Here is a 20,267-nt window from a genome sequence, read left to right as displayed (position 1 = left end):
CAACATCATTCTTATCCTGAATCACTGAAGGTTTAACTATAATATACTTTTGTTATCTGTATCTTTTTTCCCTTGAAGAATACAAACGAACTCTGTACCGGTTCGGAGACTAAGACCATGTTCGCACGTGACGTTTCCGTTTTGCTCTGAAGTGAAATGAAGCCATTCTATTGGTTAGAAGTGACGTAAAACTTGAATGTAACCAATAGAATGGCTTCTTTTTGTTTCGAAGCGAAACGGAACCGTAGCGTGCGAGCGTGATCTAACTAGGTGCCCATCATTGGTTTCGATTCGTTTGACATTGTCCTAACCAAACCATGATTTTCCGCTACTTAAAAGGATGATCAGATGGTTTGAGATATTCAGATTACAGAAACCTTATGTGGTCCTCAGTAAAACCTCAAAGTATTTTTGTGTAACAATTTTCCCAAATCGAGATATTGATATTTGAAAAATTTTTGAAAATAGGCTCTTACACGGTTCTTACGTTGAAATTCTATTGTTTTCATCCTAAAAGCCAAAAACTTATAACTCGTAACTTAAAATATCTCGACACAAATAATTTTGAGATTTTGCTCAGGACAATAGAAGGATCCCACATGTCAAATATTACAAACAATCCGATTATCCCTTTAAATTTCCCGTTTATCTTGATTTCTAAGAATTGGTCAAATATCATACTTACCATGCTTACCTTTTTTCCTTCAAAGTCACCAAGGAAATCAAACAGGATTTTCCCAGGAAGGGGTTTTTTTTAATGACTGAAAGCTTTTATATCTTGTCGATTATATATGGGCACTTGAAATAGGTAATTATCTGGCGCAATCTTCAATCAGATCAAATGGCGAGAATCTTTAGACATACATTTTTTGAAGATTAAGTCACAAATCCTTGTAGTCAATACTAAATTCTTTGTTTCCTGCTTTTAAAACATGAAAAATGCTTTACACAGATTACGTTTGTATTTAATTATCAAATCGGTATCAAAATACTTCATTAAAACAGATAATTATATCGCGATAGCCTTAAAATGATGTTTTTGCTATCATGCATTAAAAACTCATTAGCGTTTCTTAAAAGATTTTATTTTGATTGTAGAGGTATTTCATCTTTACATCACGCTCGAGTGTTTTTACGTCTTAGAACCTAGTTAGCACAAATTTATGGTTTTTGATTTTCTTCACAGGAATTTTAATGGGACTTTTAATGCCAAAATTTTCATAGTGGGGCGTGGAGAAAATTTTAATGATTATTGATTTTTTGTTAAAATTTGAGAGAGAATTTTTATTGAATGGTTGTAAGATGGATCAAAATGCAAAATTTCTTAGAGCACAACGCTATCGTAAAGGTTCCAAGGTACTCCCTTTTTTTACACTTTACTGACCTTTACTAAGCTGGCACACGAGGTCAAGACAATGTTCATAATTGTAGAGCCAGAGTTTGGTATTCCATTAGCACAGTATTTGCAATAATAACATTATTGCACTAATTAGGTTCTTTCTCAACTTTATGGAAATCTGCTGGTAAAAATTGTCAAAATATTTCCATATTTTGGACTAATATCAGAGGCACTTTCATTTAATAATCAAGGCACTTTCATTTAATAATCAAGGCCCTCAAATTATTGCTATAATTAACAACGTAATATATTTATACTTCTTGCCAACATCATTTATTTCTGTTACTATAATTAATCTCTTAATACTTTCCGGTACCCTTAAAAATAGCTCTGATTAAGGGGTCGTTAAAAATTAAAAATATTTTATTCAGAATGTCAAAAATTTGGGTATTCACAATGCCCCATGCCCTTATATAAGGTGAAATGGTACTTCAAAATGCCTTAATTGGTATATTTCTTTAATGACCTATTGAGAATTTGCGTAATTATGTTACCATTTTGATTATTATCTAATTTGTGGGATAAATGCGTATATTTTACGACGCACAACTTGAAAGAAGAAAATCAAAAAAAAGTTTTTTCTTCTTTAATATTGTTTTTCGAGAGAGTGTGTGTTATACGCATGTTGTTTTTCGCAAGAGTATTTTGAGTTCAGACTACTCTTTCTTTCTTTTGATGAGTTTTTGATGAGTTGAAAGAGCTAAAATAGAATTTGAAACGTTTCGAACCTTTTATGGTAGAACTGCTTGTGGAGTTTTGGCTTATTCTATGTATTTTTCAAGTCAACCTTCGCTTTTCCAAGTGGTTAACTATAAAATCATGGAAAGGGTGAAAAGATCAGCAGTATCAAATTATGTAGGTTCTTAACTTCTGTAAATATCGTCACGTAGGGTTAACCCTTGGGATTCATAGCATCTTTCATGGGACGCAACCATGTGGTTAATTCGAAAGTAGATATTTGAAAGGGGGCATCATTTGGTGTCTGTTTTGCTTTAAAGTTTGTTTTCTCAAGATTTACTTGTATTGATTTGAGCTATGAAAGCAACTTTTTGCTGCTCTCTCAATTTAAAATTCGCAAGGTATTAAAGTTTGAGATTTTCTCCTTGTTTGCTGGTGTGTACCTGGACCTAGACCTCTCACCATTATTTCAATACCCTAGAGTTGGTACTGGTCATGGCCAATGCATTCACATGTTAAATTTCCTATTGCCAGACTTCGAGAGGTATCGTGGAAAAGCGACAAAACTTTAAACTTTATCCCAATGAGCCAAATGTTCAAGTGTCAGAAGCGTGATTGAGATCTTCTTCAATTTATAACAGTTTTTATCAACCTACTTTAATTCATATTCATTCAGAACTCACCAGTCGCACGTCGACGTCGAATCTCAGTCAAAAGCACAGCCGTCCGAAAACATTCAAGTCGCTCCACAACACCACGACAGCGTCGCAAGACTGTCTCTACATACACGCCAGCATTTAACCAATACAATGGCTCTGATGGTCACCTTTCATCGGCTGTTACACCGTCACGCCGATTATCTGTAAGTCAGCTTTATATTTTCTTTTGATTTTGAATTAAAGTACACTCCTTTCTCACAGACCTGGTAGGGTTTTTTCAGCCAGTGGGGTAAAAATGATGGACTGAAACTCGCAGGGATTTTCAAGTCAAAAAATTCAGTGGGGATGAAAAGATGATGATTTGCAGTGAGGCTTTTTGCTTTATTATTTTAACTGGGGCTAAAATTGGAGAAAGATTTTCCAATGGGTGCGATATTTTGGCCAATTTTTTCAGTTGGAGGGGTCCCACCGGGTCTCTGAGAAGGGCGTTTCCAGTAACATTAACAATAATTGTGATATTGGCTGGTAGCTGCGCAGTCTTTGTGACCAAAAAAGTGAACCATACAAGTTGCAAAATAGTCTATTATGCTAGATTACCAATTTAGACATTAGTAGAAAATAAGCAAAGATAATGGAAGTGACAAACTGATATTATCCCGTTACAACTATTGTATTATGATTTAACACTCCGTATTATTGTATTATGGTATACGGATTATGAACGACTCTAGTCTTGTTACATCCATACTCCGTATTATACTGTATTATACGGATTATGAACGACTTGTTACATCTTTGTAGCCCGGTTTTGTATCATTTGAGTGCTTTGAAATCACTGAACTACAATCAGTGCCGTAATATATTGGCACTTTTGGCTAATTTACCATTTTTCGAAAATTAAAGTTCGAGTGAGAATGTCAATTTTTAGGCCTTCAACTTGATTTCATCGATTATTTCGATCTGGGAGGGATTTATTGGTTTCTAGGCTATATTTTAAGCCTTACTGAAGCATTTTTGAACTTTTGCATCCTCAGATCCCAAGTCATAAGTCAAGCGTTAAAACTCAGAGTTAAAACTCTACCCTTCGAACCTACTTTAGAGCACTTTACAAATCGATTGTGGTTTCAAAACACCCCGGTGAATTTCCCTTTTGTGTCAAGTATTTTGTCACTGATTGTAGATAGCCCAATTGTATGTTTTAACCCTCGTGACTTCAGTCCACTGTCAATGGTAGTGATAGGATACATAGTCTGGCCGAAATACAATAAAATAGGGGTGAACGTAGAAAAAAATTCCGCGTAGACTTTCTTGGTACCGTTGGAAGCGAAATTTTATGTACATTATCATACTCAGAGCCTCATGATGAGGCCCTTGGGGAAAACTTTTGGTAAAATCAAGACTGAAATGTACTTCTTCGCCCCAAAATAGATACGTTTTTTAGCAGTGTACTGGTCAACAGCTACACTAAAAACCTATCAAAGCTATTCAAAGTCTTTGAAAGTCAGCGCTATCCCCATGTGCTTTCGCCTTGCACTTGACCCATTTCATATCATGGATAACACTGTTTAATTGCTTGTGGTTTTCAGTAATGTGTTTGTTGGAAAATCCCCCCCCCAGATTTTTGAGACATGGGTATACATATTTGAATGTTTTGAAAGACACCTACCATTGCAAGGATAGCACTTTTCAAGGCATTTTATATCGAAAATTGGTCCTAAGTGTTTTATTTCACCAATTTTTTTCCCCAAGGGCCTCAACGTGAGGCTCTGAGTATGTTAAACCTCGTAAAATTCCGCTTCCAACGATACCAAGAAAGTTTACGCGGAATTTTTTTCCAGGTCAACTTTTATTTCTGCCAGACTAACAGTAGAGAAATACGTTCAAGCAAACTTGATAAAATGCTTACTTGCAATGAGTACTTTATCGCAGTCTCAGATCATAGTTTTATTTTAAGTGAATTTTTAGTTTATATCAATCAATTCTAAATTGCCCTCGACGAGATAAGAATTTTTATATCGAAATGTCTGAATTGAATGTGTAAGCTTGCACAACTTTTGTTATCTTATCTTGAGAAATGATTCAGGCTCAAGATTATTACTAAAACTAAAATTTTCAAAATATTGATTTAAGATTTAAGCTTGAGATATACCGTTTTAAACCACTCTATGACAGTCACGTTTTCAACCAATTTTTTCACACAAGATTATTGTAAGGGTTGTACAATTAAGTGTCATTTATGACTATTTTATAACTCATTTGCTTAAAAACAACGCAATTTTATTACTAAACTGGATAAATATAATGATGTAATTTATCGTTAAAATCCGTTATATAAATAACGGTTTAATACCACTGCATACGTGACTCAAGTTTGTTCTTTTGAAATTTTTGTTACAGTTTCTTCTGAAAATAACTTTGAAGCTGCCTTGGTGGAACTAGAAGAAATGATTTCTTATTCTAAATTTATACTATGTGATAAATTTATTTTTAGTTTCACACATTAAAATCCTCCCCCCCCCCCCCAAAAAAAAAAAAAAACTAAGAAAATCCTATGAATTCCTTACTAGGACTAATTTAACCACATCTTGATCTTTCCAGAAGCTGAGCTTTTTATCCGACCCTTAGTGGAACTGCAACTTAATTTTCTGAGTTTCCAACCCTTATAAGGCCTTTCATGTTACAAAAACGGCATATACCCAACCCTTCACTCGCCTAACCTCTGACAATGACCTTGATTGATATCCTCAAGTCAAAGCTAACATTATAGCTTTATTTTTTAAGTAACTTTAAAAAATGTACAGTTTCCCTTTAAAAACTCAATATTATCGAATCTTCAGATGACCTTGGTTAGTTTAATGGCTTGTTAATGCTATAATTAGTTGTTGTGGGAGTGGGACCGAGCAATCCAAGTGTTCTTTTAATGGCTCATTAAAACTCAATCATTATTATTATAAGGTTTTGTTGTTTATTTTAAAATGGTCATCATTTATCCCTATGTAAAGCTGGTCAATCAAATATTGCAAAGAATAAATTGTTTAGAACTAAATTGTTTTATTTTGAACCTTCCTGAACAATTTAGACAAAGTCAAACTTTTGAATGTACAATTTTGAAAAGCATTTAATCCAAAAAAGACAGATGTTTTATAATCAATTGTCAAAGTAAAGTAAATTGGCAAACAATTATCGAAATCACTTAAATGTACACCTCTGCTAGCATTCCACGGATATTTCTCATGAGTTGTGTGAGTTGGTACATTTGATTTTAGCCTGGGTGCAACAATGTCTCCCGTCTAATGTCCAATCATCACAGTAATAGACCTTATCGGAGTTTTTCTAAAAAAGCGATATATTGTGGGATTGTTTCGGGGGTATTATACAATAGAATTCCCTCGAGGAATTCCTAAGAGATTTCTATTGTAATACCCCCGAAACAATCCCACGATGCATCGCTTTTTTAGAAAAATCAAAACCTCCGATACGATCTATTGTTTGGTTGTCCTCGTCTTTCTTATTAGACGTTTTTTTGATAAGAACATCCAAACCTAGATGTTCTTAACTTTTTTAGTTTTAAGCCTAAAAATGTTCTTAGCATGTTCTTATTTTTACCATTTGCGAGTGTTTAATTTGAGCTTATCATGTCAATTAATTAACTTAGTTTGAGCTAGAAGAATAAACAATTGCAAAAAATTTCACTTCATTATAATGTTGTCAACATATGCTTACACAAGACCGCCCTAAGAAGGGAGGAGGCGGAGAAATGAGAATTTAATAACTTAGAATTGCTCACGCGAGGTTAAATATGGAAGGTTAAAGACAGGTCTATCCAAGAGATTTTCATTTTGTTTATATTCTAATATCAGTATCATGTTATTGCTGATTTTCATTATGACATTAATCATTTTTGAAAGTTTTCATGGAAAGTCAAATCAAAGCCAAATCAAAGATTATTGCTTTGTTTGTTCCTGGTACAACGGTATTTGCTCTGCAAGCTAAGCAACCAAGATAATACAAGGTCTTTACATATTCTTGCTGTAAGGATTATTTCAAAGTTTGTATATTGGTTACTCACTAATCGGAAATTGACAATCATGCCCTGGGTTTCGAGTTCCCCTTTTTAATAGCTTCTTAAAGATTACATCATACATTACATCTATGTACCACGTCAGCAAAATTTACATCACTAAAGGATAAAAAGGGGTAAAAAGGGGTGAATAATTAATGCACCAGAACAATAGATTTAATTGATGGGATAAGACTCTTGGGTAGAATTTGATTCAAACCAGTCCATCCATTTTTATAAGAGCAAACTATATAACAACATAAGGCTTCGATGGCCAAAATGTTAAGAACAAGTTAAGAACATTTTAAGGCTTTGTGGACTTTAAAAGGCCATATTTCTCAGTAAAAGGGACGAAAATACTCACAAAATAGCGAAAATAGGAACATGTTAAGAACATTTTTAGGTACCTCAAAAAAGTTAAGAACATCCGAAGGATGGATGTTTGGATGTTCTTATAAAAAAACGTGAAGCGGCTTATATTTGTCTCAAAAGATAAATCGAGAACTAGGTCTGTTTGGTTTTTAGTTTTGAAATTCAAACATAACAACTTTTTTTGCGAAATAAGAATATTTATCAAATATTGAAAATGCTAATATTTGATAAGTCTCTCTCTCCCTTAGTGTCAAAATATTATTTCAGGTATTTTCCAGGCTATTTTTCCAGGCTAGATCATGTTTACGGGTAGCAAAAGGTCGCTCATATAAAAACGGATGTTAGCTGTTGTAGCCTCACTTTCGTGCAATGATGCTTTGGACCAAATCCGATAATCACGTCATTTGTTTGATTAATCAAAAAGTCATTAATGATGAAATATGCTTACTCAGGCTATAATCCTTTTGTCAATAAAATGTAATTAAAGCCTAGCCTGATAGCTTGTTAAATTGAAAGTCGAACACAACCTATTATTTGTTAAATGATGGAATTACTCCACTCTCCCACACTGTTATTGACTTAGTTATTGTCAGTTAGATTATAATTTGTATGACTAATCGCGCTTTGAAACAAGGGTGGAGGGTGATATCATGATATTAATTTTCATGCGATTTGGAAAAAAAGGAGAAATTATATACACAGACACAAGCTAGATCTTCAATTTAGAGTATTCATATATCTGAGAAAAAATAGAAGGAAAAAGTTATAATATGTATTTGAAAAGAAGACTTTGAGAGAAGAAATATTGTGTGAAGGTATAAATCATTGATTGGAAGGCTTACTTTTTATAACTGTTGGAAAAGCTATACATAGAGCTACTCAATTGGTTGGGAAAATCCGTGAATAGAAAAGCTGCTATCCAACGAGAAATCTTAACTGTGATCGGAAACAATAGAGAGACTTAGTTCAAAGAAAAAAAATCACAATTTTTTTACGAAAGATTTTATACTGGTTGCGTCTCAGTTGAGAAGAGAGAATTTTTTAAAGAAATATTTTGGTTATGAAATGTCATGTAAGCTGATGACAAATTTATAACAATTTTTTAAGAAGGAGCTTAACACTTTATGATTGTCGCTTGGTTTTAAAACATTTTGGTACACTATAAACTCGTGGTTTGAAGAATATACCCTCTTGATTGTTAGAAAGAAACTACATTTGATTTTCTTGTTGTGAGAGAGAGTCGACAGTGGTTATAATTTTGACTGAGAAAATTATTATATCGTGTTAGTTAGAGGTCAACCGCTAGCTATTTCAAAAACGAAATCTGTAAAAGCGAAAGACTTGTGTTTAATGCCATTTGTGAGTTTATAAGAAAACACGTAGTCACGCTACCATACTATATATGCATGTGAAATCGCATTTCGTATAAGCGACGAGAAAAAAGGAAATATCAAACAATACAATGAATAGTAAAAGAACCAATCAGGAGGCGTTGCCTATGGAAACGGATGCAATAAATTGTAGCATCGAAAATAATGAGGATGATGATGATGTTTTTAAACGGTATTACAGTACGAATGATGTTTTGCTGAGAGTACCGAGTTATAAAAGAACTGCTAATTTTTCACCTGAACGTTCACGAAAAAGACTGAGTACAAGTTCAAATGATATTACAAAAGCAGAGATTGTGGAGAATAAATTAATATCAAGTATGAAACCACCGAATTCATTGAATTTGTCTTTATCAGAATCAAGAGAACGATTGGATTTGTTTTCACCAGATCCTCGAGATACATCAGTGTTATCTTTCATAGAATCAAGACCACAAGTATTGAACCAATATTCATCAGAGCCGAGAGGTGCATTTAATGTAGATTCAAAAACAAGATTGAATTCATCTTTACCAGATCCTCGAGAACCACCATCGATACAGAGACCTAACCAATTGAATCTATCATTACCAGTTAGTACTGAACCACAACCTAAAAAACTTTTACATCGTTCAATGTCTTCAAAAGTCGAACGTAAATGTTATCAACAACGAATGGCCACGGCTCCTACGACACCTTTATTTAGTCCAACGACGCCACAGCGCCAAAAGCGTTTCAGAACACCGACAGTATCGAGAACGCCGACTCTGTCGTTACGTCATGCTGCTTTAAATCGGACATTTTCGGTTCGCACACCGACTAAACCCGTCATGTTAAGACGTTTGAATTCAGAGACAGGTGGAAGTATTTCACAACTCCACTCTTCACAATTAAATCGTACTTATTCTGGGTTTTTCAAACGTAACAGAGCTGTATCAACTTGTACTATAGCTCAGACACCAACTCTTAAACGCAATGGAAGTGTTAGGATTGTCTCCTCTAAAGTCAAGAGATGTCACTCGACGGCTAGTCTACAAAGACGAAAGGTATTTCACTTTCTTTTGATTACGTAGTACCTCTTCCAGTCAACTCTCTCTCTAATTCGAACCTCTATTACTCGAATCTTTCTGTAATTCGACCTAAAAAGATTAGGTCCGCTCGACCTAGAAAGTCGTATAAAATACTCTCCGTAATTCGAATCTTTCTATAATTCGAAAAGAATTCTTGGTCCCTTGAAGATCGAATTAGAGAGAATCAGATGTAGTACTATAGTTTGACACATATCGATTACGAATTTTATCGGATTATAATAATCTAATTAGTTGCTAGTTAGTTAGTTTCCCGAAAGAAGCTTTTTTAAGTTAATTGGAGCTGTAGTATTTTTGACAGGTTTTTATGAACACAAGCTGGGAATTCGGTAAAATATAATCCAGTTTGAGTCTAATATAATCTAGTGAATGCAGTTCGCGAAAATGATTTTCCTTCACTACTGTATAATGAAGTACTATAAAATCCGTTGATATGATGATTTCTGTAAAGTAAACAAAATTTAACCAATGAATTTTCGCTCACAGTGAAAAAGTTACAACAACCTAAATATTACATTAAATAAATGGTATTAAATTATGCGGTATGTTGCGTGTCAGATGAATTATAAAGAGTGATTTAAGATGACATATTGATTATGATCTGATTGACGAAATACTGTTTCATGCATAAAGATCTTTATCATCAACGTCTTTCAACAACAGAGATGTCTCGTGTGAACTTTTCTACTCTTACGTCTAGCCTCACGTAGTCAAATACCATCATCTTTGAACTAAACACCAACGCCAACACCCTAGCTCTTTCTCTCTTTTAACATATAAAATGCATAATGCTTTTCACATTCGTTGGTTCAATAGCACCCACTGGTTTTAGACTAACCTAGACTCGATTTCTATGATCTTAGCAATAATTCCCATAACGCTAGACTCGATTTTTCATGATCTTAGCACCAATCCTATCATAACAATATAATTTCCACGACCCTAAAATTACAACTCAAACAAGAGTTGTTTTTAATAGTTTAAAGAAGATTTGTGATCTTCGAAAGTCTCCTGGAGATCAATTAGTCGCCTACTGTCCACGATTTGATTGGTTCAAAAGCAATTAGGATCGACTACTGATTCTAGATTTGCTCCATTGGAAGTCCATTTGTCTCAACGTCAGACTCAAGTTTCAATTACTTTAAGCCACGTTTGATAACCTTTAAAATCTCTAAATATGTTTTAAGACCTCTTATTCTAATCTATTGGATATTAACAAGTTAGGAAACAAATTGATAGACAAATCTATTTGATATTATGACCCTTGACCTCAATGATTAAACTTAGAGTGAATTTTAGGAATTCAAGTAATGTTTTAAATTCAAGCAAATTCGTTAAACTTCTTACAAAATCATAATGTAAGCATTCAACCGCGTTCCCTGCGTATTATCAGCTTTTTTATGCTTACTAATAGCGCTAGATGATATTCTCTGGCGTCAATCAGTAACGTTAATATAAAGCCTGGGATACACGGGGACGAGGTTGGTTAGCATCGTGTTTTAAATCTACCAAGTATTATAACAGCAGTCAGGAAGTATACAACACACTTCATCAGACACACCAGAAATTGGATATTTGAACACAATCACCTGTCACCTGTCACCTGTCAGCAGCAGAAATCAATCATTATATAATACACGTTAATTTATCAGAACAACTATATAAGAACATAAGGCTTCGACAGTCGAAAATTAAGAACAAGTTGAGAACATTTTAAGGACTTTGTTGACTCTAAAACACCCAATGTTTTAGAGAAATAAACAAAAACACTTAAAAAACCTTGAAAATAAGAACAATTTCAGACAGTATCTTTAGGCTTAAAACTAAAAAAGTTAAACATATATTCGAAGGCTTCGAAAACTTCCAAGTTCTTATGAAAAAAAACGTGTATTCCTCTGAAAGAAATTACAATCACCAAATCACTTTTTCAAATTGATAGAATGATACCGGAAAACACGTAACAGCAGTTGACCGGACTTGCAAAATACTTTCGGAAGACGTCGTTGTTACAAATTGTGTACAATCAATTTGTTTCACTCAACCTTTCCTTTGTTGTAAAACATAAATGCATGATGCATTTCTAATTTTAGGGAAAATACATAATTCTTAGTGGTTACCATTTTGGATTCTCGATGATTTGACCTTTGAAGAAGTCTTTTAACCTTAACGTAATGTCAAAACCAGACCTTCACAGTTAAACATGGTAATTGACTCATTTACAAAATATTTCTAGATTGATAGGCATATACAAGTTTTTTATAAGAACATCAAAAATTTTCGTAACTTTTTGAGTTTTAAACCTCTAAAATGTTCTTAAAATGTTCTTATTTTTGCCATTTTTTGACCAATTTTACCGTTTTCCTAAGAAATCGGGTGTTTTTGAGTCAATGAAGCCTTAAAATGTTCTTAACTTGTTCTTAACATTTTGCCCATCGAAGCCTTTTGTTATTATATAGTTGTGTTCTTATAAAAAACGTGTAGCAGACATCCCACAAACATCATGTATTCTCATTATCATAATTTAAAAACACCACTTATTCATTTTCGTTTTAATTGTAGTCAAAAATAGTAATTCTATATTATCAAATGCTTCATTGTTGTCATTTGTTTGCGAAAATGTAAGCAAGCAAACGCATAAAGAAACTCCACTCCTAAATTCCTTTCCAACAAGTAACTTAAACCTAGGTTTATGTGAACAAATCCAAATATCAAAGCAGTAAATTCAGACCCACAAAATTGCACTCGACTATGCAAATCAAGTTTTCAAAAAATTGATTGATTGATTTTTCTTAAAAGTGTGATGACCACTTCAATATACCACTTGAAATATGTCAAATTATTTCAAAAATTTACCAAATACTTGAAGTACCTCTTTATTAACCTTATTTTGACCTCTCCTCGAATCTTATTGTTTACTTTGGAATGAACCGATAGCAAAGCTTTCTCAGGCCTGTCTTGTTGGCTCTTACCGTCACGTCAATCCTTTAAAAAGTGCTTTGGATATTCGGCGGAGAAACTTTTTTTCCTGCAGTATGGAAACCACTCCTAGGGAGTCTAATTGCAAACACGTTTTTCATACAAGGAACACGTTTGGCTGAAAAATGGTCCGAAAAATAAGAAATTGTTAAGGAACTGCTCAGGCTGTGAATAAGAAAACAAGTTAAGGAATAGTAAGATTTAAACTTGAACTTGTCACATTTACAAAAGCCTAAACAAAAAGCTGACAAATATTGACGAAACAACTTTCAGTAAACGTCTTTTTATGTACTGTGGTTCATTTTTAAAGTTACATACTTAGAAAAGCCAATCTTAGCAGCTAAGTAAATAAGGAACTTGATAAGGAATTTTGAAGCTGAAATTCTCTGGAAAAATAACGAACTCCAGGCTCGGAGCCAAGTTAAGGTTCTTTATAAAAAGAAAACGTGTACGCTTAAATAGTTTCTGCATGGTACAGTAGTAGTGATGAGTGCACACTTGCTTAAAATAAAATGGAATTTTAATACTTTGGTGTTTCAATAAAATTTCAGGCTATCCGACCCCAGTTATTTAAACAAGAAAACTACCTTATTACACGAATATTACAAGTCATTTTACTAACACGAATTGAAAAATTTCGTGTTAGTAAAAACCCCCTTAATTAAAACCAGCTGTGGTGTCCTTGAAAAAGCTAATAAAATTCGTGTTAATTTTTTGGGTGTTAGTTTCAAGGCCGTTTAATACTTGTCTAGTAATATTCGTGTAATAAGGTGAAAATTCTTCCTAGAAACAGAAAAGTAAATTTTAAGTATGTTTAGATTCAATATTTAGACTGTGTGAAGAAAATTGTAACAAAATCCTTACTTGCTGTGTGGTGCGAGAATTTACTAAAATATTATCGATAACTGTTTGACAAGTCTTAAACTTGCAATATTGTTTTTGTTACAATTTGAAAGTTCAAAAATATTTTTGTTTGTTTTGACAGCCTCTCTTTCAAACCTCAAACCGTTAAATAAATATACAAACAATTTTAAGCCCTTTGTTTTTTAGTTGTTGGGAAAATAGGTATGCAAATATAGAACTAGTTACAAAGTTTTTCTTGTATTTGATTTAAGTATCAAGTTGATTTTGTCAATTTAGATTTTATACAGGTGACTCGGTAGTTTTTTTGTCAGAGCTTGGAGTAGCTTTTTGTGGTTTCTTTGTATGTGTACCAATTTTGAGTTTTAGTAAAAGAACTACAATCGAAAGCAGCCGGCGAGGCGACCTTTTTTCTGATGTGTTCTGAGAGTATCTTTCAGCTAGAAATCTTGATCTGTTCTGATAGGATCTTCTTAAAATCAAACAGCTAGAAATGGTGATGTGTTCGGACGAGATAAGGTTATAATCAAAGTTGTCGAACATGTTTTTGTTGTCTAGGTAACCCTAGGAACACATATTTCTAAAAAATTGCTTCGCCGGCTACTTCTGTAAAACCAAGTGGTAAATTTAAAATCTAGTCTGAGATCTAAGTTTTTCATCACGAAATTCAACTACTTGATTGTCCATATTGTGATATTATATGACCGTTTTTCGTCGTCTCTCAAGAGGTGAAAAATTTCAGGATCAACTGGATCTCAATTAAAAAATGTATCGCTATCTTTTCAAGTGGATGAAACTTTAAGTGTCATTTGGAATTTCAAGCACTTGATTTGTGAAGGATTTCGCTTATAGATTCACCTACAAGTCATTAATTTGTGTATGTTAAGAATTAAGAATTATTTTTAATTTCAAAAACCATAACAAGTAGTGGATCGAGAAAGAAAACATACTTTAAGGTTTTCCTTTTTCCTTCAAAATGTCATATCTTTGGATAAACATCCGTGGAGAGGGGAGAGCATCATTAGTTTTGGACATTCGAGAATACTGAAAACCCTCCACCGGCTGGCGCTCAATAAGTCAAACAGAGTAACTATATTTCAGAGACCAAACGTAGAAGAGCATCTTTATCTCCTTGAGGCTCCTTTTTCAAGTATTTCCCCTCCATCTGAACGATCTTTTTGAAGACTTGAAGAAATATCTAATAATCGATGAAACGATTTATAGAAATTTCGGATAGTTTGATGAGATGAATTTTTTATTGCTTGACAAACTGTGTCATTAACTGCTTGAGCACGCGACAGAGCATGTAGACATTGCTTATCGATCTCTGATAGTTGATATATATCACGAACTAAGACTTTTGATCATTTCTAACATGGAATGCAATTTTTTGAGAGCTTAAAATTCTACCTTGTCTCGTATTTTTTAATTTGTCGAATTTTCTGAATGGAGTAATAGCCAAATTAATTAACCAAGCTGGTACATAACATTGTTTCAACGTCCATCCAACGTCATTTGAACGATAAAAACGTCAAATGGACATTCAAAAAACGTTCTGTACCAGCTTTATTTATTAATTTATTTGCCCACATCTAGTCGTTCTCACCATCTTAAGTAGTTTTGAGGTATGACTTTAAGTTTTTGGAAAACAAGCAAGAGACATTTGAAAAATCTCACGTCGTTGGTTTAGTTTGCACCTAGTTTATAACATGATTTATTAGTCTGTTGAAAAAAGGGTCTGTTGATTTTTTTCACTTGACAACATTTCTATTACCTCAACGATATAATTCTAGATGTCTCGTAAAAAATTGTGTATCTTTCGATAAAATGGAAACTACTTGTGGAGCTTGGGTGAATTATCAGGACGAAACTTTCAATTTCTTTTACACGTTCCATTAAGAGGACTTGCTTGGCTTGTTTGATATCTATACGTTTTTTATAAGAACAAACTATATAAGAACATAAAGCCTCGATGGTCAAAATGTTAAGAACATTTTAAAAACATTTGACTTTGTAGACTCGAAAACACCCAATTTTTTGGAAAAGGAAGTCACAGAATGGTCACAGAATGGAGAAAGAAGAACATCTTAAGAAAATTTTTAAGCTTCAAACCCAAAAGGTTAGGAACATTTGAAGGCTTCAAAAATTTTGTTGTTCTTATAAAAAACATGTATTGATGTAGATTCATCTTTGTATAAGTACGAATCTTCAAGGGGTCATTTTTCCTTCAAAATGACATTCGTTTTGAGGTCACATGATCAAAGGGTCTTAGTAACGTTTTTGGGGTTTGTCCCATACGTTGTTTGTTTATAGCTGTTACACAACACTAAAGTTCTTCATTATTTTTTGCCGTTTTCGCATCCCATTCATTTATTGTGTCCCTTTTTGAAATGAAAGGACCATTTTTCACACTCGTGTACCAAGTTGATTCAAATCCCTATAAAATAGAAATAAAATTGATGTAGTTTGTTTGTCCAGTTTGTCCACTGCAAAATGTATTCACTATTGTTCCTATATTGCCTTGTTCTAAATGAGATGGTCTTCTTTTGAATGTCATTTGTACGTCTAAAAGACGTTAACAGCATTTTGAAGACATCTTTTTCGCGTTCGAAGGAAAGTGCTCTTCTTTGCCAGTCTTTCACTGTTGGGTTTACGCGACTTTTTTCCGCAACTTTTTTTTTGACTCCTTTTTATTTTGTCACACTGGTATTAGATGAACGTCAATGAAGACTCCATCATCTATGCTTTCAATGTGGAGATTCAACGTCATTAATATTGACATAATCATGACATGAAAATTATTCTCGTGGCCTGCGAATTGCTTAATTTTTCTTAAAGTTTTGATAAATTTGGAGTGGATTTGAGATTTGGAATCAATCATAAAATGATTGTCTTCTCTAAGTGTTTGATTATTTTTTTGATCAGCGTTATGTCATCACCTTAGGGTTGTTGAAGTGTCTGATTTGACACGGCTTCAAAAATAGATTGAGATTTTAAGAGATCTGAGAGATTAATGTATTTCTTGGACTTATATAACAGAGGCTTTAGCAAAGAAAAATCGAGGATAAATGGTACTGTAATAGCATTGTGAAAATTTGAAGTAAAAAGAAAATTAAATCAAATCTTTATGCATGGCTACTGCAATGGTTGAACCAAGCTCCTTGGTTGAGCATGGTCCTCCCATGGACCTGCCCGCTCACTTCTTGAAAAATCGGGTCCAACTGGACACTCGAAGGGCCACAATAATGCCCGGCGCGTCGCCGAGGACTGGATTGAGAGGATTACGAGTTGAGCGGAGCCGTCGGTTGGAGACACGCCGAGGAACTTTGTTGGGTGCCGTCATCAAGTTTGAAGCAGAACAGGTTTGACTGAATATCCGTATTAGTTACAGTTAGCTCTCTCTATTTCGAACCACTGGTATTCGAATCTCTCTGTAATTCGAACTATTTGTTCCCTCTGCTGTAAAAAAACGTATAAAATACTGTTCGTAATCTGAATCTTTCTATGTAATTGGAAGAAAACTTTTGAACATCGAATTAGAGAGAGTCAACTTTACAGGCTCGATCCTAGCTGACACAAACGTCCTTCGAATGTCCATATACCGTGTACCGGTTTGAATGACCTTATGAGCATATCGAGGCTTGGAAACAACGCCTTAAGCCTCGAAACCGAAAACAGCAGTTTTTCCAGGGCTATTATTTCCACCGCGCTTTTACTTTCGACGGACTATTAGCGCTAAAGTCATAAAAGGGAACTAGGTCTACAAAAATGAAGATGACCTTAGTGCTCTTAAATGTTATGATCAATAAGAGATCTAGATCCAGTAAATTTATGAGACTCGGCTGTTCTTATCTCTGTGGCACTTAGCCTAAAATTATCCTGTAATCTCTAGGCAAAAATCGGGGTATTTTAGATTTGATAATCTATTATCTTATACCATTTTGACCCTGAATAGCTTAAAAATCAGCCATTATCCAAATTCTGGAGCCGCTCGCTGCGCTGCAGTTGATGTGCGTGTCGGGACAAAAATCGAGGCGGAAGCTATTTTGTTTACCTTTTGGCTGGGGAAGCACTGCAAAACAGTGCTTTTTGAGTAGATTTGGTGATTCTTGGGAAGAAAGAAGAAGAATACTACTTGGAACCAACATCAAATGTATTGGAATAGACTTCTATCATACATTGGAATAAAAGACAATACTTTTTGAACATAATGAATGTGTGACCAAAATAAAAATGGTGAAAATAAGAACATGTTACTAGAACATTTTTAGGCTTGAAACTCAAAAAGTTAAGAACATCCGAATGCCCCAAAAAATTTGGATGTTCTTATGAAAAAACGTGTTTAAGGATAAGGAGAGTAACATTTCAAATCATCGATCTTTAACGATAATTTAGTTTTTCGAGACATCTCGCCTGCTATCTTTCAACCTCTATGAAAAGGTTTTATCAAAATGAGATATCATTTTAAATTCTCCAGTTTGTAGCATTAGTCCGAAGTTTAAAATTTATAGGTCTCTTTTAAACGTCATATACCATATACAGTTAGATAGAAAAATTCATCTCTTGCTCAAATCTAAAACAAGAGAAAGCAAGGAAACAAAGAGTTATTATTTAGCGAATCGACGAAACTCATAGACTAGTATACAACAGTAGCGCGGTTTAGAATTTCGCTTAGCTGAAGAGAACTTCGTTTCAAAACTTTGTTTCAACATTGTAGTGCTATATTGATATAGTAGCTTTTGTTTTAAAAAATTTCCATCGTACAAACTGTATAGAAGAAAGATTTTTTTTTATTTGTTCGTCCTTCTGTGTTTGTTGATGGGTCACAGAGACCTAAATTAGTGCGGGCAAAATTCGATAGATGTTATGTTCAATAATAAGTGGTTTGTTGTTGTGGCTGATATATAAACTTGCGGTCACGGACATTTTTAAAATCCTCAATCTCCCGCATGTTGTCGCCTCTCCGGATCAGAAAAGAACAGGAAAACTAATCTATTTGGATGGAAAAAAAACTGGTAACGAACAGGAATCTTAGAGGCATGGTAACGAATTTGATAATAATCGATCGGTTGGAGTAAACAGACGTTGGTTGCTTGCAAACAAACAAAGTGAAAAACTAAACGGTGTGTTTTAGAGAATAAAAGAAAAAGAGAGAAAAATTTGTGTTGTGTTAGTTTAGTATATGATGTCTACTTCTTCAGAGACGAAAGCATCAACAAGCACAGTACGTCCAAAGACGAAACTCAAAGCTACCAAGAGTCTACCAGCTTTTCAATCAAGGCGTGCATCGAATGAAAATGAAGAGGAGGCTACATTACGTAATCAAAACAAACCAACTTCACGTCCTCGTTTACAATCAAAAACAAGTTTGAAATTCAACGAAGGGTTAAGGAAACAAGCTTCAGTCGACTTCACACGTGCAAGACCTCGGGTTTACAGTAAATCAAAAGACGTTCCTTTAATTCTGGTGGAGCAGCCAAGACAAGAGGAGAAACGCACCATCAGGCCAGAAATGGTACATAGACTCAGTCGACCTCTCAAACGACAGTCAACACTGGATACTATAAAAGACGACGATGTTTTCAAAGAAACTGAAAAAGAATGGCGAATACACGGTTCGGAAAGCACGCAATCATTCCCAAACGTACCAACGGTAAAACGTAAAACTTCAACGTCACAACGCCAACGTAGTTCTTCTTCGTCTTCGTCACAACGTAAAATATCACGTCAAAATAATTTCTCAATGGTCGGCGGCAAAAGAAATTCAATACGTATACGAAAGAGTTCCAAAGTTTTAGTGAAACAACCAACGTTAGATTCAATCCCTGATAATGGGATACCGACTAGTTACCAATCGCGATACGGTGTTCGGAGAAGCACCTTGGCTACTTCTTTACCAAAGGTATTTCATCTCATAAATTCCTATCCAGGGTGATCCAGGGTCGGTCAAAGAGTACAGAAGTTTTTTAACTGCTTGTATTGAGTGAAATATTATCTTTTAATGAGCTAGGTCATTGTTCTTAGCAGCATTAGTCTTTAACTTAGTCTCATAGCTCTTATTTAGCCCAGTCCAATGGTAAGGGAGAATAAGTTTGGTTAAAATGTTTATTTATGACTTTCGTTTGAAATTTAATTTAATGTCAGGATTACAGGAAAATCTGAAAAACCTGATGACGTTTATTGAGGTCAAATATCCAAAAATAGGAGGCACTGTATCTCAAACTAATTTGTTTAATTTCTGCATGATGTGGTAGGGCTTCATTAAGTCTTCAGTTGTATAATTATAATGACTTAGTAATTAATCTTCGATATCAGTTTTTAGATGTAAGCCTTATTAGGGTATTTTGTGAAAGAGGAAGTTTTAAATTATTGCGAAAAGATATCTTTCTGTAAGTTAAACTCTATGGAGATAGATCATGCGTCAGGACGAAATCCAAGCTATACATTTACTTTTATAATGACGTTTTTCTGTAGCGGAGTATTTTCTTTTGATATTGAGCACGTTTTAAAAATGCCATGTTTGCATTTAGATTATTTGAGATTTTGAAATCTTCAGATTTTAGCTCATTCATATTTTCTGGAAAGTGTTTTTTTTCGAATTTCAGAAATTATTTTCGTTTTAATAATCATTTGTAGTCCAAACTTCATTTAGGAGTCAGAAAATCATTCTATGACATAACAAAAAGCACAACGAGTTGACTTATTATCTCATGACTATGATGTTTATTTTTGGTCTATATGTCTGTTGTCAATACGTAACAAAAGATTGTAAAGATTCTAATGTCAACAATATTAGTCCACTTT

At 34.0% G+C, this 20,267-nt stretch overlaps 1 protein-coding gene across 9 annotated transcripts in view; it reads left to right on the top strand.

Annotated features, from left to right (window-relative positions):
• The window catches only part of LOC136810472 (guanine exchange factor for Rac 30-like), an 83,534-nt gene that overhangs the window by 55,746 nt on the left and 7,521 nt on the right, over nt 1-20,267 (top strand). For 7 of the 9 annotated variants that reach the window (XR_010847110.1, XM_067067033.1, XM_067067034.1 and 4 more), the window contains one exon: nt 2,754-2,939. Coding sequence is in view for 7 of the 9 variants with exons in the window: in XM_067067033.1 (XP_066923134.1) it covers nt 2,754-2,939 (186 nt within the window). In the remaining 2 variants the exon portion in view is untranslated. Of the gene's footprint in view, nt 1-2,753; nt 2,940-7,543; nt 9,585-20,267 lie in introns of those variants that run through there. The other 2 variants (XR_010847111.1, XM_067067036.1) reach the window with 1 other exon arrangement.

This window comes from Clytia hemisphaerica, unplaced genomic scaffold (genome assembly GCF_902728285.1).
Source record: "Clytia hemisphaerica strain Z4C2 unplaced genomic scaffold, Clytia hemisphaerica genome assembly, whole genome shotgun sequence".
Classification (NCBI taxonomy): Eukaryota; Metazoa; Cnidaria; class Hydrozoa; order Leptothecata; family Clytiidae; genus Clytia; species Clytia hemisphaerica.
The sequence above is the reverse complement of the archived record's forward strand: the minus strand, read 5'-3'. Positions and strand labels throughout refer to the sequence as shown.